This window comes from Pholcus phalangioides, unplaced genomic scaffold, assembly GCF_987345545.1.
Source record: "Pholcus phalangioides strain wild (caught in Gottingen) unplaced genomic scaffold, Ppha-v1.0 ptg000010l_1, whole genome shotgun sequence".
Classification (NCBI taxonomy): domain Eukaryota; kingdom Metazoa; phylum Arthropoda; class Arachnida; order Araneae; family Pholcidae; genus Pholcus; species Pholcus phalangioides.
This window is the reverse complement of record NW_028301603.1, coordinates 13605-37529: the sequence shown is the minus strand read 5'-3', so window position 1 is coordinate 37529 and position 23925 is coordinate 13605. Positions and strand designations below refer to the sequence as shown.

General features: G+C 38.0%; 1 protein-coding gene across 1 annotated transcript in view; it reads left to right on the top strand.

Annotated features, from left to right (window-relative positions):
- LOC149080711 (A disintegrin and metalloproteinase with thrombospondin motifs adt-2-like) overlaps positions 1-23925 on the top strand; it is a gene marked incomplete at its 3' end in the record, with an annotated part of 73226 nt that overhangs the window by 36177 nt on the left and 13124 nt on the right. The window contains exons 3-9 of the mRNA XM_089237341.1: positions 364-602; positions 3381-3522; positions 5858-6213; positions 13252-13338; positions 13445-13566; positions 14078-14130; positions 19420-19525. Coding sequence (XP_089093467.1) covers positions 364-602; positions 3381-3522; positions 5858-6213; positions 13252-13338; positions 13445-13566; positions 14078-14130; positions 19420-19525 — 1105 coding nt within the window. The remainder of the gene's footprint in view (positions 1-363; positions 603-3380; positions 3523-5857; positions 6214-13251; positions 13339-13444; positions 13567-14077; positions 14131-19419; positions 19526-23925) is intronic.

Sequence of the window (23925 nt, the reverse complement as noted above, 5' to 3'; positions counted from 1 at the left end):
TGTATATTTTCTAGTACAGTACTGTGATGAGTTTTGAACATGCATGGATTAAGTAAAAGAGGTCGAAATTGTCGAGCAAATCCGACCTACAGGAACAATAGCCCGACAGGATATCGTAGAACGTGGTTGTATTCATATAAATATAAATCCTACGTCCGACTCAGTTGACTTGGCGATTGAGGGCAATTGTTACCCTGCATAATGGTCGGATATTCGCGGGTGGTTCTCTAGTATTTTTCTTCTTTCTTTTTTTTGATACAGAACTGATGGTGTTTAATGCGGAACTGTGATAAGGAATCAAAAGAATACAGTTTAAAATATTAAAATCGAACACTTATACTTTCACTTGATTTTTGATTTCAGACTCGTCGGATGTGGATGTCGTTGAGATCCCGTTCCGGGACACACAAAACTCTTCCTTCGGCCATTCCGATGAACTGCACCTCAATATACTTGCTCACGGACAAGCATTCCCTCTACATCTGAATAAGAATCACGGCATGGACCTGAATAGCTTAAGTCTCAACGATTCTTGTTACTACCACGGGTATTCTAAGAATCACAAGGACAGCATGGCAGCTATTTCGATCTGTGATGGTGTGGTAAGTATCACCTGCCCTTGGTGGACTATAGAAAGGCTTGAATGTCACTTGGATTATAACAAACGATATTTCAACTTCAAGATGATTGGCAAAACTTGTCACGCATTTTGTGCAAAATGAAATTTTCACATAAAGGCACGTAATCGACAAATTAACATAAGGTAACTGAGGGCAATATAGCCATGTTTAGCTTCACTGGTTTTTGCTGAGGCCCGTATGATGATTTCTGAAAAACGAATAATGTAAAAAAAATGCATTAATCAAAATACTATAAATCAGCCAAAATCGAAGCAAAATTTAACGTATGTCATCTCCACTTTCTCTGCAGACACAGTCATCCGATTGTTGAAACCTGTACCAACATCGAAACTGTTGTTGCGGTAGGGGCATTGTCACGTCCAAAGATAGCGCGAAGTTTTACGTACAGTCTCTGCGTAGCACTCCCCGTTTTTGTAATGAGTTTTTACAATAAGAATGCGTTGCTCGCGATACTGAACCGCACAATTGTTGAAAAATGAAGAAATGTCAAATGGTCTTCTAATCGGAGTGATAATAGACAACAAAAATGATCGGAACAGTGCTCTGCCAATTTTCAAACAAAAAAAAAACTCCGCGGCAATTAAAAAACTGCGTAGGTAATAAAAAAACGCCCTATATTACCATCAGATACCTTACTACACATTGGATGGATAATTTATTATGGCCGCTCTTTTGGTTCGCCGTTGTACCGCCGCCTTTTGCCTCCAATACTGTTTCAGTTCTCTTTGAAATTTTGGTGGAGATCTGTCTGCCGAAATCGGATTGAGAGCACTGATATTTGATAGGACAAACCACAACCGACAACATCATTAGAGATATATCTCCCACACCACCCCCCTCCGCCTGCCAGAAGCACGAATATGCAAATTTCCCCCATTTTTTATCAGCTGGTTGAATATCTTATTTTGCTACTTAAGTGGGGGTATCACGACCCCTGAAGTCGAATTTTCAAAAATGGCTATATATTTAATATAATATTTTTTTTTTCAAATTTTAAAAATGCATAGAATTCTAACGAATCATCTGATATTCGGGTTAAAAATTGCAATCTGAGAAAACTACATTCAAAGCGTTTTCTTTCTTGTATATGTTATATACGGTAAACGCTACCAAACAAATTAACATTAATAAAATTATTAATTTCGAAACAAATTAACCGATTGACACGAAATTTTATTATTTGCTATCGAATGAAATATTTTTACAAGTCATTTTTGAAAATTCGACTTCAGGGGTCGTGACACCCCTTAAGTTTTGCCTGAAAATCGAATGTGTATCCCTATCGAAACACGTGTTCTAAAACATTTTCGGAAAATAACTTCCGTAGAGTAATATGGGTAGAGAGTATATAGGGCTGTGAATCGATTAAAATTTTCAACTGGTTAATCAAAAATGTTTGATCGATTTATCCACCGATTAATCGAACTTTTATCGAATATTTTTTTTTTGCAACTACGTATATAATATTAACTGATGCTATAAATATATAGTTTATTCATTTCGTACACCTATATTCGTTAGTTTTAAACAAATATAAGGATAAATTAAGAAATCAAGGCTGCCCGCGTGAAGCATTTTAAGATGCTGAACGTTATTTGTCAAAAATCTTAAAGTTTCTTCTCTTGGATCTTGTCATTTAAGTCAGTTATTTTAGGTTTAATCACTGATTTCGAAACTACTTCCAATCTTCATACTGTCGCTTGATTTCCTAGAAGCTCTTGCCGGATAGTACTTGTTGGTAGTAGGAGCTGATGCTTCCCAAATACAAATGCAAAGGCCACAATAGGCAAACTGCCCAACAAAGTGGCTGAAAAAAAAAATGTCTGCAAAATTATGGATGTCAAAAATATATACGGAACATACGGAAACTGTTGTTTTCACACGGTGGAGACAATAAATTTTGGTCTCTTCTTCTTAAACGCCCATCAAACTCAATTTGAAACTGAAATTTCTGTATTACCAATTTCCATTAAATCGACATGTATTCCCCCAATGCCGAAAAATTTGATTAATGCATTGATTCAAATAATTTTAAATATGGTCACTCATCTGAAATGTATGCCCGACTGAATGACTGAAATGGGACTTTTGAAGGAGGCGTCTTATAAATGCATTCTTGTTCACTCCGTAAAGGGTACGGCTCCGTACGAGCTATGATCTCCAATTGGAAATTTGAAATTTTAGCTAAGGGAAATTTAAGTTTTTCATGGGGTAAAAGAGTGTATAAGTGTTGTGTGTGGGGGGGGGGGGAGGATGTCATGTAAATAAGAACATAATTTAAGACATCAAATTGGTGTCGTCAAATAAATCGAGCTAAATTACAAACTTTTTCTGCAAACTATAATCAAATTTCAATCGAATTGATCGAGTCGATTAATTCAACTAAAAATTTTAACTAAGATTAACGATTGATCGATTAACCGACCCGATTGATCGGACCAGCCCTTGTAGCGAGAGTAAACACTCAAAAATGTCATTTCCCACAAGGTTTTTTTTTTTTGTCCCAAGCGCATTGCACTTTCGTGCTTCTGGCATGAGGGGGACAACATATCATCGTCGGTAAAAGTGGTCAATGTTGTTCAGTTTCACAAACTTACCGAGATGATTTATGCGTAATCATCAGTGAATATTTCCACGGTAACATTTGCAGGATTTGAATACCGCACATGCAGTTTCATTTCAATGGGCACCTCTCATACGACGATGTTTTACTTTATTTTTATTTATTTTGAAATTTAGAGAGGCTACATACAGACCTCGGATTCGGACTACGCAATACATCCTGTATACAGGCAGTTGAAAGCGACATCCGACAAAGACAAGCCCATCCATATCATCGTCAAGAGAGAAACTGCTACGAGAGACACTTTTTGCCCTCATGGTATGTATCGAGTTCATTAACATGGTTGGCTCATTTATCCGATGATCTACAAACCGAATCCGTGTATTTCTTACGTTTTCAAGAAATACGAAAGCTGTTATGCAAAAAAGAACCATTTCTGTCTCGTGAAAACTCGTTGGAGCGCTCCGTCTTCCCGGCATTGATTTTGTTTTCGGTCGTTCAACAGTTACCGGGCTTCTCCCATCTCCGCACGAAAATTATTTTTGGCAAGTTTGGACTTGTTCAACTTCTCCGTTTATGCGGGTTTGATTTTTTGTTTTTGGCATTGTGGCATGTCTCTTCCATTTGCCAAAATAAGGTGTGTCCCGAAATGATAGAGCTACCTGTATTTTCCGGGTTTTCCCTGATACGAGCTGCCATGTTACACCCATACCTAGCTGTATTAAATATTTTTTGTTGAAATTACAAAAGATAAAAAAATTATCGAATGTTTTCTCTTAGGCCGGGATTACACTATAAAAGTTTCTTCATTTATGAAACCTGTAAAATGCGACCAATAAGAGCATTGGTTGCATTTGCTCGAATGAAACCGGTAACCTTATTAGTTACATTTTTCAAGTTTTATAAATGAACTTTCATGAAACTTTGAAACTTATAATGTAATCCCGGCCTTATATATAGAGAAAAAGTGTCCCAAAATGATAGAGCCACCTAGGTTTATCGCGCCGTCATGCAAATTTCGCCGCGTTTGCGCAGTGAGTCTTCGCTGCTAGAGTAGAGGGGAAGAAGAAAAACCGGTTTTATTGTGTGAGTGTATGTATATATATATATATATACACAGTAAAATCTCCCAACAAAAAACGGCCACTAACGGGGCCGTGAAAATGTGGCCGCTATTGGAAAAGAGGTAGTGTTGTTCCTGGGGAAAAAAAAACAAACTAAAATTTGCGATCCATTCTGTAACTGATTACGATAGTTACATAATTGATTATATTAAAATATATGATTATATTTTGATAATATTATAATAACTGATTATATTTTGATAATATTATAATAACTGATTATATTTTGATAATATTATAATAACTGATTATATTTTGATAGTATTATAATAACTGATTATATTTTGATAATATTATAATAACTGATTAATCAATCTACCGCACTATTATGACATTCTAAAATTCAGGCTTGCAGTGCTCAGGTAGAACACAACAAGCGGGAAAAACCGATATGGACCAAGACGATGCATCAGCAAGCACAGATAGTTCTTTGTTCTCACTGGATCTTCAACTAGACCAGTGTTTTCCAAAGTGGGCAATATCACATCCCTGGGGGGCAATGGAATGATCCAAGGGGCGGTAGAAGTTATGGGTTTAGTACAGGATTCTATGGGTTGGCTTGAGTTGGAGGTGATGAGAACAAAAAAATGTTGAGGGGGGGGGGGGAGATGGAACAAAAAGTTTGGGGAACTAGACCTTTTCAGGGTGTTCCCTAGTCCAATCCGATAGCTGAAGACATAGGCGCTGACTTACGTTCTTGTTAAAAAAAAAAAAGGTTCGCACATCCCTCTCGGAAAATTAATACCCAGCACATTTCTATTACTATTTGCGATCACCATTTTTTTGGATGGAGCCTTCCCTTGGACCAGGGAGTGCCGTGAATTTGCATATCTCCATCTAGTAATTACAGTGCTGACAACAGGTCTCTTCTGTTGTCCTCTACGTGATCTCTTCAAGATTTTTTCCTCTCCACGCCTTCAATATACCTATTTAGCATTTGTACCAAAGAAAAGAAATTATACATGATCTTTCCCCCCCCCCCCCCATAAAGTTCGGGGAGCGGAAAAAATCTCTTAAAAATCAGCTTGAAAATTATTTTTCTCACAGCGATATATGCGTATTTTTAGGCCCTACCTACTACTGCTACACCACTACACCACTAGTTATGCGGACTGCTCCTCCCCAAACCGAATTTCGTAAAAATTAACCAAGTGGCACATTTACAGGTCCTTTAAGCGGCCCGTGGCACATATTCAGATCATTCAAGTAGGCTCGTGGCACATTCACAGATCACTTGAGTGACATGTGGCACAGTTTTAGAGCACTTAAGTGGCCCCCAGTGCGTTTGTACATCACTCACGTTACCTGCAGCACATTCCCAAATTACTTAAGGGATCCATGGCATAATTACGAATCACTTGAGTGATGCGTGGTACAGTTCCAGAACATTTAAGCGGCCCGGACACATTTCCAGATCAATTGGATCCACGAAACCTTTATAGATCACCGTGGCTCTGTATCAGTATCACTATCATCGTATGCATCTGTTCGTTTTCGATTGATATTATTGATTTCTTTTGCCCCCACAGCGCTGAGAAGGAAACACCATTGGTCGATGCAGAACAACAGCAACTCCGTGGATGTAGTCGGTGCCAGCGAGAACGACAGCCCGTATGACGTTGCGTCTCCGAGTGCCAAGATCGCGTCCGAAAGACACGAAGAAATCGCCGATGTCCAGTACTTGGACGACCGAAACTCGACGACGACGGCATCACCGAAACGCGTCAGGAGGGCCGCGACGACCAATGCCGGTGATTCGTCGTCGTCGTCAACCATCGAGACTGCGGTTTTCATCGACCAGGCGCTTTATGATCAGATGAAGAGGACGTTCCCGAAGGACACCGACAGGCAGCTCAAGACTTTCGTACTCACCATGATGAATGCGGTGAGCGTGTGTGTGTGTCTGTGCCATGCCTCTCGTGCTAATGCGATGTAGTCTCTTGACATTGTATAGCGGGGGGTAAACACACATTCTCCGCCAAATGTGACGGCTGGCCTAGGGGTTCCACCCGGCTCGCGAAAGGTGTTCCAGGGCAAAAGTATCAATACACACAACACGTTAAAAGCCTAGGCTGATTACGTCCTTCATAAAAATACGGAAAATCGGGATCCGTAGATAATATTCACAATTGTTGCAAAAATTTGTCAAATTTAAGTAAATTTGCCAATTAAAGCTGTTTTTTGGCCATTCGCACGCTTGCACACGCTGTAGATCACTCTTTTAGTCATTCATATGCCTTCACACTCTCTAAGTCATTCTATTGGTCATTCACATGCTCTAGGACACTCAATGATCAGGTCCCTCGCTCTGCAGGTCACTCTTTTTGGTCATTCACCTGCTTGCTCTCACTCCAAGTCACTTCCCCGCGTGCTTACAAACTCTCTTGGTCACTCGCTGACCTAAAGGATTGTGTAAGTTTGAGTTAGAAATATAGTGAATATGAACTTTCAGGAGATTTTTAGTATGGATTCACCAGGAGAAAGTGCCACCGAGAAAAATGTGATTTATTACACGTACAGTTTAGCAATAAAATTCTCGAAAAAAATTCAATATAAAGATTCTTAATCCTAAATATGACATAGTGGCCTGTGGGTTCCGACTGAAATTGGCAATCAGTGCATACCCCTGAGTCATTTCTTAGCCATCCTGGACTAGTAGTGCTATTTTCGCCATGGTTGTATATGTTTTATTTTTAAACTACTTAGAGTTTAATATTACCCATATTGGGTTATTAATGTAGGGGGAAAAGAAAGCTTAAGTAGGCTGGAGGAGAAATAGAAAGCAGAAAGTGTCACTCAACAGGGCAGTGACAGAATGTCACTTCATCAGCCTGTTAGGACGTCATTAAGTTATAATTAATGCTATTCTTTTAACATTAATCATTCATCATAATGCATATATTACCTACTCTCATTTTTATGTTCAGCGTCAACTATAGATCATATTAATAAATGCGATTATATGTTATTAAATGCAGTTAATTATGATTATTTGATTAAATATATATTATCTACAAATTTGATATTTTGCAGTTGGTCTAATTATTTACACTATATATAGTTGCTTATATACATTTTTCACAATCCCGGTACCTCCGGTCTTTTCATAACCAGAAAGTTTTTGGGTCTGGAAAAAGCTGATATCTGATCTTTTGGGTAAGTGGATATTTCCCTAAGATGTTGGTATTCTGACTCTTCAAGAGTTTGGAAGAGATTATTAGCCAGCTTTTGAGCAAAGGCGTGTATGGTGGGCATTCCTATATCGTTTCTTATACTTCTATTCCTGATGAACCAATTGGCTCCCAGCATAGCTCTTATTGTTTTGTTTTGATATTGTTCTAATTTAACCATGTGTTGATTGCTCGAGTACAGCCACACTGGTGCAGCATATAAAAGTATGGATCTGATAGCCATTTTGTATACATTTAATTTGTTCTTGATTGTCAATGTTGATCTGCTTGCAAGTATGCGTTTTAAAGTGTGTTTTGCTACGTCTGCTCTTCGTATTACATAATTGCGTTGTTGCACAAATGTCAATCGTTTGTCAATTATTATTCCCAGGTATTTAGTACTTATAACAGGTTCAATGAATTTCCCCCCAACCACTATTCCGGCATCTGGGGGTAGATCTAGTTTTCCTGTGATCCACATAAATACTGTCTTGTCTGCATTAAGTTTAACTCTGCTGTTTTCGCACCATGTTTCGACTTGATCAATTAATTCTTGTAAATTACTTAATGCCTTCTGTGGTTTTCTATCTGTACAAATTATCATTGAATCGTCTGCGTACAGCGCAGTAATACCCTTAATTGCCACTGGAAAATCATTCATGTGATAATTGTGGAGGCAAGGTCCTATAACACTGCCTTGCACTATAGATGATCTAATTCGTCTAGTTGTAGATATTGTGTCATTGATTTTTACATAAAAAGTTCTTGCTGCAAGATAATGACGTACAATTTTAATTATGCTAAAGGGTAGGGCCATTCTAATCATTTTATAGAGCAACCCCTCATGCCACACTTTGTCAAATGACTTACTTAAATCCAACAGTGCAACTGCAGCTGTATCATGATAAATTCTAGCTTCTTGGAGTGTTTCTATAACTCTTAATAATTGTGTGGTTGTAGAATGACCGTCTCTAAATCCATGTTGTTCGGGCCCAATTGTTGGATGAGACTTTTCGTAAGTGTTGATACGTGTTACCACAACTCTCTCGAATAACTTTCCAAAATTACTAAGCAATGAGATGGGTCTCCAATTGCTTGGAAAGTGCAAATCTTGGCCAGCTTTTGGTATAATTTTAACAATTGCTGTTTTCCAGTTAGATGGGAAATATTTGAGCTCCAGCAATCTATTAAAAATTTTGACAATATATTCTAAAATATTATTGGGCAAATTCTTCAGTGCCATATTTGAAATTAGGTCATGCCCAGATGCTTTCCGAATTTTCAAATGTTTTATTATTGTTTTTAATTCATTGATATCTGTTGGAGTGAGAGCTGTTTGTGTTTCAGGTGGAGGATTATCAAAATATTCATTAATAGTTCTAAGCACTCTCTCGACCTGAACATTTGAAGTATTAGTGTTTGGTGAGAATTGCAGTTCAAAGGTATCTGCAAATACTTCTACCTTATCTTCATCTGTATATACCAGTCCATGCGGGCCATCTATAGATGTAAGTCTTTGGCTACGGGGTTTTTGTGCTCTATAAATTTTATAGAACGACCCATCCTCACAATTAGCATCTTCTAGGAACCTTAGAAATCGTTCACTTGTAAATTCCCTGATTTCTCGACGTGTATTGTTTCGTAATGTTGTATATCTGAGCCTATGTGTAGCATCTCTGGTTCTTTGCCACCTTCTTCTAGCTCTATTCTTTTCTCTTATCATTTCCCTCAGATATCTGGGGAGTGCTAATGGGTTGTTTTCGTTTGACCTTTCCCGAGTGGAATTATTAACAGTGTCCTGCAATTTTTGTGTTAATGAGTTTATTTCATTTTCTATATCTATGGTACACTCACTAGCATTATCTGGTGTTTCAATTCCTGTAAGCACTTGCCTATATAGTGGCCAGTTTGTAATTTTTTTGATTTTTTGTTGTATGGGAATTTCGAAATCAACATCAATAATTGTTGGAATGTGATCTGATGTAAGTGCAGATATTACCTCTACTGCTAAAGGAACACTAAGGTTTTTGACCAGTGTAATATCTAGGACGTCTGGTGTTCGGTTGCTGTCATCCGGATAGTGTGTCGCAGCACTTGGCCCGTATGTAATAATATTTTTATTTCTGCAATACTGCTCTAATATACGTCCTGCTGCATTGTAATTATTTGAATTCCAAATTGGTGATTTAGAATTTAAATCACCGCTAAGAATTGTTGCATAATTGCAGTCAAATATATGATTTAACAGAGAGATATCAAATTGATTATTTGGTGGTTTGTATAAAACACAAATTCGGATTTTTCTAGTGCTAGTGAGGTGCAAATCCACTGCCAACGCTTCGCAATCTCGGGAATGTGGGAGGTCAACAATGTCATAATTTAAATGCCTTTTGATATATAAGGCTACTCCCCCTCCTCTTTCGTGCGTTCTATCTTTCCTTATACAATCATAATTTGCTATCTTAGCTGTATAACATGGTTTTAAAAATGTTTCGCAAATTAACATCAGATCAAAATCTTCATCTGCAACAATTTCTCTTAATTCTTGGAGATCACGAATAATACCTCTGGCGTTCCACGCCATGATCTTGAGATATTTTATTTGTTGTGAACTATTATTGAACATTGGTGAAGTTTACCGATAATAGTTTCATGGATATTTCAGTAAAGCTATCAATAAATACTGAGTATTTTTCTTGATATGTCTTAGCTTGTAATATGTTATTAAAACATTTTCTCATTAGACCCATTAACTCCTGTAAGGGGAATGATATCTCATTATTACCGGTATTCACAATCTGGGACACCTCCCCATCTATCCTGTTGGGAGGAATCTTTGCGGTTACCTCATTATTTACACTTTCCCTACGTTCAACTGCAATAGTTGATGTGGGTATAATTTCTTGTACAGAGTATACATTATTGTTTGTTTCAGTCATGTTAACATCTTTTGATGTCATTGTGTTTTTGTTAGTTTCTTTTTTGTTATTTTCCACCTCTTCGTGGACATTTGCAGCTTTTGCATATGTCTTATGCCTTCTTGTAGGTCTATTATTTACTTCTGTTGGTTTTTGCTGTTGAGGTAATTCCTCAGCTTCAATGTCTATTTTCTCAATTTCATCGTCACTTGAACTTGTGACGGAAAAAAGCCTGGGCTTTGGTGGTCTAAGTTTTTGTGACCCAGTAACTGCTTTAGGACCAAATTTTTTAAGGTTCCCCGGGTACCTTTTACATCCTCGGAAACTCGCCGGATGATTTAAAGAAGTTTATACACACTGGTAAGTCCTTACCCTTTACCTTATCACACTGTGATGTGTGATGTTTTTCTGGACATTTGACACAGCGGGCTTCGTTAAAACAATTTCGGGCTGTGTGCCCATTCCAGGCTTGGCAGTTGTAGCACTGCGTGTACCCCTTCCTTCTTTTGTATGTTTCTACTCTTATCTTTAAGTAATTTAATGAAGATAATTGATATATTTCCTTGCTTTTATCTGTCCTGGGCAAATCAATGAGCCATAGTGGTATTGGGACCATAATCTTTTCACCATCTTTATGACGGGGGCTCTTTAGCTGTACCACACTAATAATTGTGTAACCCAACTCCTCGACAGATTCTTTGATCTCATCGCAAGATGTTGTTGTATCCAAATCCCTAATAACCACTCTTATGTTTTTGTCTGACTTTAGTGTGAATGTGCTAAAATTTACTCCCTCTTTTTCAAGCATTTTAGTCACAGCTCTATGATCATTTTCTGTTGTTACGTGTAATTGCAATGTTGTGCCAGTTTTTTTGGCATCAAAATTTGATTCACAAACACCCCTAATTTTAACTGAGAGTTCTTTCCAGTTCTTGTATTTTGTCAAATTTAATGGTGGTATTCTGACTTTTTTCTTCTTTTTTTCAACCAACTGCCACTCATTTGTGTTAGTGGGATCTGGATCATTTGTATTTTCTTTTTCAACATTTTTACTTATTGACTTTCCATTAGCCCTGTTGGGCAAACAATTATCAGGTTGCTTAGATGGACCAGCCACCTGATCATCTGCTATGATTTTTGTTTTTTCTTGTTGAGTGTTTTGGGAAGCCTGGGATTCATCCGCAGTCCGTGTTTCCTTTTCAACAATTACCTTTTCATTGACAATAATGTCAGGAGTTACTTTAGTTTTCTTTTTACTTCGCGTCCTTATCGGATATTTTTCGTCATCTCTACACTTACTTAAATACAATCCACATTTCTGGAAATCACGATTGTATAATTTTTTCATACTACAAAAAATTTCGGTACTAATTATTTTATCAGACGCAGCATCTTTTGAATTTTCGTAGTCTCCAACTAATTTTATAATGGTACGTAAGATACCATTAGTTTCACATTCACTATCGATTTCACATAGCCATTCACTGAACTTATTATGATTTATGAACTCTTGAATAATTGGATCCAGTTCATAAAAAATAAACTCTATAGTGTCCTGAAGAGGTAGCTTTTCATCATCTACAGTTTCTTTGATCTTATCAATTATGTTACTAACATTTAACTTATCATTATTTAGCAATACACTATGCGCAAAGCATACCATCATCTTATTTTTACCAACCATGGTTCGCGACATTTGCACTACTATTCACAGATGAAACTCGGCCAAAAAGAAAATGACAACAGAAGCAGCACTTACCATTTTGTCGCCACTAATACAGTTATCCATTCATCTAGCCGATATATATCCAATAGGCACTAAATGTCTCGGACGTGGAATCCAAAGTATCAAAATTTGCAGAAATACGCTGGTCTCGTTAAGACCTTCCCGCGCAAACACTTTTCACCGTTACAATCTCTTAGTCACCCCGCCACACACACGGGCGTCACTGCCGTCCCCACGCAAGCTTGACCTCTGCTTCTTGCGATGTATGTAACTCAGCACTCAATTTGACAGCACCGCCCACGCACATCCGCTCTCTTCGAAGTTCACCTGTCTTCTCCTTATCCTAAGATTCTTAATTAAAGCAACATTTATTTTATGAACTTTTATGTTTTAAAATATAATCGATTGCAAATTTTCTATTTATAAATTTTGAAAACTTGACACTTTTACTTATTACGTTGCTGTAAATAACTTTTCATTACATTTTTAGTGTTCTCATTAATGCAGAAATTCAATCTTCATTAAATAGCTCAGATGGAAAGACTTTCAATCCCATTTCCGACACTAGATGTCGCAACAACTGCATGATAATTTCGTACAAGCGTAAATGATCGTAAATTATCCAATTACGACTAACTTTAGTGTTAGACTATACTAAAGCGCTTGAAGAGAGAGCTTGAGCGCTTGAGTCCCTGCAAGCGCTTTGGACAATACTGTCAGTGGAAAAAATTCAGTGTTATCTTACAGACCGTTCTTGCCATACATAATTCGGCATGCCCCTTAGTAATGCATGTAATTATATTTGCATCAGTCAAACAAATAAACTGAAACAAAATCCCGTTTTCCTCAATTAATAACATTAATTATAATTTTGTCAATTAAAATTAAATTTTTTTGTATTGTTTTCTTCTAAATATCAAAAGTGTTTTTGTTAAAGTGAATAATTTCTTCCCAAAAAAATAAAATAAATTAAATAATTGAAAATTTGAAAAAGTAACTCCATGCAACTCGGCCCGGAAGTTTTGACTCACGGGTTTTGTTGAACTGAACTCATAATGTGTTATTTACCGGAAAGTTGTTTGTGACAGATGTTTTTCATGTCTCTTCAGGTGCAGAGATTGTTCCAACATTCGTCTCTCGGAAAGTCCCCGGATGTCAGGCTGGTACTGCTCGAAACGCTGAAGACTCAACCTTCTGTATGTTGAAATGATTAAAAACGTTGTTATACGGTTTAGTTTTTTTTTAAATGCATAATATCCCCGTCCTAATTACGATTTTGGCAATTTTCTACGTTTCGTACAGGATCTGCACCCATCTGATAACATTGACACGTACCTGACGAATTTCTGCATATGGCAGCACAACAGGAGGCATTACGGAAGAGGCAAATCACCTCGATGGGATCACGCCCTGCTTCTTTCGGGGTAAAATATATTTTTGGCGCATTTTCACACTTGTCATAGTAGTGCACGTGTTAAGAGTCAATACTTGAAGTCTGAGCATTTTTTTTTTTTACTGTCCAGACTTCGGACGTTGGCCATAACTAAAAATACATGAATTTCACGAAAAAAAAAAAAATCCGAATCGGAAACTTTGCATTCATTCTCAAACATTTTTCAAATCAAAAACTTTCCAGTCATCGGCAGAAATATTTCTGAAATCAAATATTTTGCATTCGTTATCAAAAAATAATTTCAAATCTCAAAAATTTTGCATTCATACGCAGAAAATATTTTTCTTCTAATCAAAAATTTTGCATTCACCCACAAACATATTTTTTCAAATCAAAAACTTTGCATTCAACTGAAAAAATATTTCTCAAATCAAAAATTTTGGTGGTTTGGAATAATTTGGTGATTTCGCTTCATTGTACGATCTGTAATGTATTTCATTTGCTCTGAAATTTAGTAAACAATATTTTACTTTATGTTCCAGTATCAACATGTACGTCGTAGATGAAAATGGCAGGCGTAAGCGGCATGTAGTTGGTAAGTTGCGCAGCAAAATGATCTGAACATTGAATCCAATAACGTGCCTTTCTGTTTTTCAAATTTTAGATTTTTAGTCGAGTTTGGATTGGAATCTCCTTAATTCTGGGCAGGGGCAACACCACAAACAGCAGAAGGCCTCCGCACGAAGCTCGTGACGTCACTGAAGAAGTCCATTTACCCTATAGTCATTGGATATATACTGCAGAAAAGTGTAAAGATATCGCATGCATCATCGACTCGCTATAGCAAATGGCTACAGATGAAATTACTACACGAGCTTCGCGCGGAGGCCTACTGCTATAGATGTTGCTGGCCGGGACGTTGTCCTCCGTTGCGAAAGCTAGTAATCGCCTCTCACGTGTCAATACTGACAAGCTGCCTTCGTAGTCCGCGAAGGCAGCCAATTCTTCTTCCATCAAGATGTCAAATGCCTTTTTCAGATGCGACGGAGTACTTCGTTCCAACCTTGTTCGACCAGCCTATCAAAAAAGATTAGCCATCATTTTCTGACAGGTTAGGGTTACTGAGCAGTCGGGTAATAAGGACCAGGGCCGTCTTAAGAGCATCATGGGCCCCCCCCCCCCGGGCCAAGTGGTTTTTTCTAAGATCCTACCTTGCAAATTCTTGAAAATTTCAACCGAATCTCATTTTTGTGAGGCCCCTTTTCTTCTGAGGCAACCGGACCGTGCCCGGGTGGGCCTATGCGTTAAGACGGCACTGATACCGACTGGAAGACATCGCTGACGGAATTTTCGTACTCAACTGCTTGGTTCTGATCGGCCATCTTGCACACGGAAAACGGAGTCTGCTTGGTGAGTATCCTTTTTTTGAGGTTTAAGAATGTCACTACGATTAAACTTGAAAAAACGTAGCCTTCATATTAACTAGCAACAATACCCGGCTTTCTGCTCGGGTTTTCTACCTCAACAATGGATTTTGGAATGTATAATTTTCATTGTTTCCAAACATTGCGTTTCAGACAATGGTTTGTATCTTCTTACACAAATACGTAAAAGTGTTTTAGGGTAATTTAAAAATTCGGCCGATTGCATTAAACACGGCTACAAATAGGCTGTTCAAGCAAGCAGAACACATTTCTAGACTAATAACTTAAACTTGATAATTTTCAAGTTGACCGGGTGCGTTACAAAATGAGCCCGCTTTTTGCAACAAGTCGGATTTTCTAATTAGCCTATGGCATATTCATTAATCACTTGTCTGATGGGTTTATAGTTCTTTCTGCACAGAAAATATTCAAAATTTTTTAATTTTGTTTTTCTACTAATTTGTCTATGACTAGGAATTACAGAAAATCCTACTTAATTTTTCGACGTAAAAATCTTATAAAATTTCATTCACTTATTACTGTTTTTTGAAATTTAAAAGAAAAATTTAAAAGCTCTTATTTGCACTTTTTTTTGCACGGAATATAAATAATCTAGTTTTCGGATATATATTATGTAACGGAACTAAATTATGTGTCCCTGTAACTAGATTACAAGAATGCATCTAGATATCATTGTATTGCTTTGTATGAAGCCATTTGTGCAGATTCAGTCAAACGTTTACTTTTCGTTAAAAGTCAATTTCGGGAAGAAGCTGGGGGGTCAATTTTGGGATTAATGCGAATGTACTACCATGGGAATTCATAATGCGCGCAAACGCAGGCAATTGCCTACCATACTTGCCAACAACTACGGGATTTCAGTAGTTTCTACGCATTCCTCTACCTTAAAGTACGAAACTACGCTCTTGTGAATCGTGAAATACTACGGAAATCGGGAGAACTCGGAAACTTATTTTGTTCAAGGATTTCTTTGAATTCCATTATCCAATCGAGTACAAAATGACGGCACGCAAAAGAACTCGCCCCTAAAGAAGATAAATATCAAATAGAATAACAGCTCAACATATTGACATGAAAAGGTACGTTTTGTTCCAAGATAACTTATCATGAAATTATTTTTGATAAATAAAAGAGAGTTCAGATTTCACTCACAGATGGCGCAGTAAAACTAAAAACTCGAAATCATATACAAATACAAATACAACGCCACAACAGGCAAAATGCCCAACGAGGTGGCTGATAAAAAGATGCCCATAAAAATATGGATGTCATATATTTAAAAAAAAAACAGCAACCCAATTAAAAATGCAATTAACACAAATTATAAACAATATATACACATGATAAAATATTATACAATGCCCATAAAGAATACTTATGGTTGTCTGTGATTCTAAGTATGGATAGAGCTTTTCGATTTACCCCAACATGTTTATCGTATTTCTTTTTAAACGTGTCAATTGTGTTACAATTTACTACCTCCAGGGGTAAGCTATTCCATTTATTAACAACCCTATTAGAGAAAAATTCCCTGCGACACCATAACCTTGCATTGTCCCTCACCAATCGATACTGGTGTCCCCTTGTAAAAGCAGTCGATTGGCGGTGTACTAAAAGTTCATGGTCCATCCTATCCATCCCATTGATAATTTTGAACACTTCGATCATATCTCCTCGGCAATTGCGTTCATCCAATGTAAACATATTCAAAAAATGAAGTCTCTCTTCCTAACTCAAGCCCCGTGTGCCAATAAGGACACGCGTAGCTCTTCTCTGCACCCCTTCAACCAAGTCTATGTCCCTCTGTAGGTATGGTCTCCAAAACCTTACAGCATACTCCAGTCCAGGACGAACTAAGCCTCGAAAAAGCGGAAAAATGACTTTAGGAGAACGCGAAGAGACCTTTTTGAATACATGTACATAAAATTCATTTTCTACGTGCCTGTTCATATGTTAATACATATCTAATGATATACGCTAAGTATTTTCATACTGAAATACATGCCTGCTTTTTCAGTATTACTAAAGTGAGTATTACTAAAGTATTACTGAGTGAGTATCCTGTACGTTACAACTGTTAGAACGGTTGCACGCTGGAATAACCTCACGGGGCTGCCGTCTGCGCCTTTTATTCACTGTGACGCAGATTTGCATACGGTTCCTTCTTCTTCCACGGGTTACATTTGCATGCATGATGTTCTTTTTTCTGCCGATAAATTTCAACAGGAATGCCGTTTTAACGTTTGCGGAGCGACTGTTTCGAAATGCGCTAGCGCGTTTGCGTTTCATGTTAGACCCATGCATTCTTTGATGACAATTGTTTGTATTAGTGTGTACTATCACCTCTTCAAGTTTCCCCCCCCCCCATCTTTTCTGAATCACCATGTATATATAAAAATATAATTCCTAATCCAGGTGAAAACTTGTTCAAGTTAAACTGAAACAAATAAACTTCCCACCCAGAAACGGAAAAGATGCTGCTTCTGAGTTTTAAGCCGGGTTTTCCTAGGAGTAAAACTTTTGCGCCGTGTGCAGCGTGAAAACGCTGATTGGTTGAAAACCTGAAATTCAGGTTTTTTTTTACCAATCAGCATTTTTACGCTCCGCGCGCTGAAGGAACCTGCTCCTAGGAAAACCCGGCTTAAGGGATCACATACCCTTCAACAGGGGAAAAAAAAGTATTAAGTTAAATAGTATGATACTTAAAGTATCATACTATTTAACCATTGATTTATTACAATTTTTTTCACATGTTATTGATGAAATATGCCATTCTATGCCAGAATAAAATTTTACACATCTTTAATACTTAATCTTTTGAAAATTATCAAAAAAAAACATCAGAAACAGCTTACACGCATGATAAAATGACACAACATCAATGTAACCACGCAATATAGAAATGAAAATGAAGAAAACGATTCATTTCATAAAATGAACTAAAAGATTGAAATTTCATCGATTCATTCTTATGTAAAATTAAACGTAAAATTTAAATTTTCAAAAATTGAATAAAATTGAATTTATTTTTTATGAATCAAATATTTACGTATGGATCTGAAATCTTTTGGTTCATTTTAATCTCCACGCAGACATGTTTTGAAGCATAACTCGCGTTCAAGGTGGAATTTTGGCATGCGGTTTTCATTCAGTAATACAGTGAAAGCCAAAGTTTTCGATAGGCTAATGAAAAAAATTCTATTATTTGGTGCTTCAAGGTGTATGTGACCACTTTAAAAAGCCCAAGGTTCTTTTTTCAATTCCAGAGTAAAGCAAAAAAACAAAAAAAAAACGGTCTGATGATATTGTCACGTAAGTCGATAATTGTTCCCATTAATTTACTTTGACACACATCGACAGAAAATTATAAAATTTCTATCTCCCGATAGAGACCAACATTAGTCCTTGCAGGAATGAAAAGCCATTAATATCTGCTATTCAATCTTTAAATTGAACGTGATTTGCGCGCGGTAGCCCAGGTCGATAAGATGCTCGCCTAAAGTACCAAAGGATGTTTGGAGGTGTCGCGAGTTCGATACCCGGTTCATCCTTGTCAGAAAACTTTCCTGACACAGGGGTACAACAGAAACGGCGACATGACCGCAGGCAAAATTTCTACCACAAGGAGTCCCCCATCGAGGGGTTAGCGCACCAACCTCTCGATCAGTATAAAAACAAGCCTGCCGTTCAGAATCGGCAATAAATTGTAGGTCCCGGTCTAATTAGCCCTCGTGTGCAGAAAATGAACAAAAATGATCAAATGATTGAACGTGATTTTGAGTGTCGAAAAAAAAAACCAGTTCGTAAAAAACATAAAACTACAAAAATGTAGTTTCGGTTGAGTTGCGCTAGAAAATTCCCATTGCCTACAGTTGCCGCCGCCACCTGTTGAGCACGGAAATTCTTTTCTCTTTGGAATTTGCAAATCCACCAACAATTTGGATCCAGAGATTTTGGAAATTGATTTTGGCTTCGTTTTTGATAAATTCGAGGCAAAAACAAATTGCATTTAACATACTCGTCAAGAAAGATCACTGAAAGCTTCAGAAATCGACAAATGAAAATATTTGTTTCGACGTAAATTCCATATGATTATTGACGTAAAATCTATTTCAATATCTCTACCTAAGTAGAGAAACCAAGACGGAGAAGACGAGAGCTCGGTACTTCGCATCAACTGGCAACTGCAAATTCCACATGTAAGGATATTTAAGGCTATTTGTGAGTCGCCAGACAGTCTCGTTGGGCTGGGAAACGACGTAATAAATTCTGTTGTGTGTTTTGTGAATTCCATAAAAAATATAAGGTCGGGGAAAGAAAACCTCCAAAAAACTCAAAAAACTACCACATTCTTAAAATATAAACATGTGGAAATACTAAAAAATATATTCTATAAAAAGTGCAAATTTTGATGGGAATTTCAAATTTATAAAAAATAGGTCTAGCTCCAGTGAGTGGCATGTGCAATCCCTTGAACAGCTGCACCATCAGCGAAGGCACTAGCTTTCAGACGGTCCTGGTAGCTGCTCACGAAATGGGACACAGGTACTTTTTTTACGAGCATATATATAGTAATTATCGTTATACAATCCCACATCAGATATCTTCGAACTTATTCAGGGTGCCCCAGAGAACTCTTCCACCAAAATACGAAGGTACTCGTGGGAACAAACAGCTTCCGCTGAAAAAGTCAGGGTCACAACCCACTTATTCGGAGGAATACGTGCATTACCTGGCTTCAAGAGTCACTGAAGTATGGAAACTTTTCTCAAATTGTTAGCATTTTAGTCCTCCCCCCACCCCTACTTTGGCTCAAAGTGTATGTCAACATACTCTGATCAAAATTGTAAAAAACCCTACGTTTCATGGCAAAAATTGTCCTTACATGTCACACATGCTATCACCCTCTTTCGTTTTGGCGGTAGAGTTCTGGGACACCCTTATGTGTAGCCAAATGCCTCACATTAAAGGGAAGCCTATTTGTACATTGTAAGAGATGACTCTCGTAACCATCCGTGTGAGATGTGCTTCCTAAAGACACGAATGACAGAAGTTGAGGCGAAGAGAACCCTCCTTGTTCTTTAAAATGGAATCGCCGAAACATCGGGACACCTGCCTTTGAGGGACAAAGGAGGACGGACGAGAGACCTTGGACGATCAGTGGGTCTCGGGAGCAGTGATGGTAACTCGTGGGAAATTCCCCATATTCGTGGGAAAAATTGGCTAAAATTTGCCCAAGTGGGAAATTTCTTAGCATTTGTGGGAAATTTTGAGAGTTCATCAAACAAAAGAGTTTTTGCAAAAAAGTAAGAAATTAATCAGTGCAATAATTTTCTATTGTAAAATACTTGATTATGTATTTTCCTCGCTAGATGGCAGCACATTTTTTTGAGTGCGTGGGAAAAATTTAGTCAAAAGGGAATTTTTTGAGGGAAATTTTGCTGGAAGAGGTTACCATCACTGCTCGGGAGCTGCCTATGTGCAGACGTGAATGTGACGCGTGTAGTTTGTAAAATGATGGAGGCCATTTGCGTTATTGAGTGATCAAATAAAGATCACGCAAAGTGGCAGATACGTGTGATGTGATTATGTGAAAAGTTTTATTATTGTGAAAAAAAAGGGAATTGAAGTTCACCCACCAATAAAGGTGAACCCAACAATCCGGTTGCAGCGGTGCCTTTCGGAAAAAACTGGTGATGTGTTTGTGATGAGCCCGATACATCGGTAGCGAGTGAGAGAAACAAACATCGAGGCGACGCCGGCAAGAAGGGAACCCAAACAACGAAAAGGAAACGATAAGTTCGGTGGCGTGAGTAAAATTTTTCTTTCTCTCTCTCTCTCGGCGGTAAATATTATGGAGTTCAGACAGTTTTGGTTTGAAGATTTTATTCTTTTGTGTTTGTTGTAAGTGTAATCGCAAATCGTGATCAATGTGTTTCTTGTATTTTTACTGTTTTTTTGTTTGGTTTTTTTTATCCTTTGCCTTTCGAAAAAAAAGAAGAAGACAAATTTGGGGGGTGAGATCATTCGTTGCATAAAACTTTTTAATTTTTCAACAAATTCGGTAGATAGTAGGAATCCGATAGTGTTTTTGAATTTCGGTTCATTGAGTGACAGGAAAATTACTTTTCTGATGAAATACCGCAAAGAGGAACTGAAGATATTGGCCATTGAGCTCGGTGAGGCAGTGGCACCTGATATCAAGGTAATGGAATTGAAAGATATCATTTTGGGTAATAAGGCATACGATGAGGAAATAGAGAACTATTAATTACTATAAGGCGCGAAAGAGTAGAGCAGGAGGAGATTCAGAGAGAGATTTATCAAAGAGAAAGAAAACTCCAATTTCGATTAGAAAGCGAGGAGCGTTTAGCCCTAGAAAAAATGCGTATTGGCATGGAAAATCGAAGTGGCTCAAACGAGTCTGGAAGTAAGGTAAAGACTTTAGATGATTTCGTGAAGGTAGTAAAGATGTTGACAGTCAAAGTCCCGTCTGAGGGTTGGAGGGCTATTTTTTCACCAGTCTTGAGAAAGCTTTCGAGAGTGAAAATGTACCTGAGGAGGCAAGGGCAAAAATTTTGATTTGCATGTTGGGAGAGAGAGCTGCTAATCTATTGACATGTTTGAGCAGTGACAAATATGATGATTATAAGGAGTTGAAATTAATTGTGTTGAGGGAGTATCAGCCCTCCACGCAGACATGTCTCGAAAACTTCCAAAAAGCGAGTCGGAACGAGGAAGAGACGTTCATGCAGTTTGCGACAAGACTTACGTCGCAATGGGAACAATATATCAGGATGAGAGGAGCCACGGATTTCGAAAGTGTGAACTCATTGGTTGTAGCCGATAAATTTTTCCAGACACTGGACCGGGAGGCAGCGTACCACATTGGAATCCGACAAAACAGGGAGTGGTTTAAACCTAGGGAGAGAATGTGATATTTTTTTCGCATCGAGGGGAAGAGAAATGGCTTCGAGTCCGAGGGAAAAACGTCGAGGCAGTTGGAGTGACAGAGTTTCACGATAGACGGACAGAGAACAAACTCTTCGATGGGAGCAGTAAAGGAGCACAATACAGGGAGAGTTGGAGAAAACCCAATTGTTTTGAATGTAATTCAAAATTTCATTTCAGACGTAACTGTCCCATTCTGGAGAAGCGAAAATTTACTGAATTTGAAGGTGAAAAAAAAGCTAACATAAACCATACCCGAACTTTGGGAGAAGAGACAGACGAGCACGAAAGGGTGGTGGTGGCAAAAGTCCGATCTTTTGGGGAAACAACTTCGGGAAAGTCTGTTCGAGAACACCTTAGCAAATTAGAAAGAATTCCAATAAGTGTAAACGGGAAACTAGTTTATGCTCTCGTAGATTCTGGTAGTGAGATTACCGTAATAAGACAGGAGTACTTCCTGAAATCCAAACAGAAGGGAGGCCGACTATTTTTTTTAAAAGGGATTTTCGGACCTGCGGTAAAATGCCCACTTTTAAGCATTCCTTTAGGAATGGCGGTTGGGGATAGATCAAACGTGATGCACCAGGAGGTATTGTGTGCGATAGCCAAGAATTTGGTGGAAGACGTTTTGTTGCCACCAGACGTTTGAAATATGCTGTGTGTGGAAGAGGGGAATTCGCTCGACACTCGAAAAATAGAAACAGAGGAGATTAACTCCAAGGCAGGGCTGATGGAACCCAAGAAAATGTCCGAGAATGGTCAAGAAGGCAAGAGTTACGAGTTTTCCGAGGAAATTGATAAAGAAGGGATGGATCAAGAAAGAAGCAATTTAGACGAAAAGGATAAAATGCTGTCATCGATATACAAATACAAATACAAATACAAATACAAATACAAATACAAATACAAATACAAATACAACGCCACAACAGGCAAAATGCCCAACGAGGTGGCTGATAAAAAGATGCCCATAAAAATATGGATGTCATATGTTTCAAAAATACAGCAACCCCATTAAAAATGCAATTAACACAAATTATAAACAATATATACACATGATAAAATATCATAGAAAGAATTCTGTTCGAATTCTGTTCGAAAGAATATCAGTTCCTTCGGAAACAAAATTTGTGTACGGATTTACGTGGAGCATGGGATAACGCGAAAATTGGGAAAGCAAACTACTTTGTTGCTGGGGAACTTTTATGGCATCGAGATTAGATTCTGGGGGAAAGTGTGATGCAGCTAGTTCTGCCCAAGGGCAGAAGAGATGAAGTATTGAAACTAGCGCATTCCTCAGTATTTGCAGGACACATGGGAAAAAGAAAAACAATCGAAAGAATACGGTACTCTTTCTTCTGGGACACTCTGAAGAAGGATGCCGAAAGGTACTGTGAGCTGTGTGAAGAATGTCAATTGACTAATCGAGTATTAACGAGGGAAAGAGTCCCAATAACTCCCGTAACAAGATCATAATTGCCTTTCCAGGTGGTCAATGTTGACATAATCGGTCCAATAACCCCTAGTAGCTCTAAGGGGCATAAATACATTTTATGTCTGGTCGATCAACATACCAGGTGGGCGGAGGCTTTGCCACTCACTGGCATCTCTGCAGAAAGCACTTGTGAGGCATTATTAAGCATCTTTGCTAGAACGGGCATACCTAATGTCATAGCATCAGACAATGGTACCAACTTCAATGCGGAGTTGACTAAAGAATTCGAGAGAAGAATTGGAGCGTGCCCGAGATTTTCAACTCCTGGATACCCTTAATCAAATGGATTGGTTGAAAGATTCAATCAAACGTTGAAAAGGATGTTGAACCACGTTATACATGCCGAAGGTAGGAAATGGCATTTGCAACTGCCATATGCTTTGTGGGCGTATTGGGAAATTCCTAATAATACTACGGGAGTCGCACCATTTCAACTTCTATATGGCAGACCTCCACAAGGCCCATTATGCATTTTGAAAAATACATGGACAGGCAAATA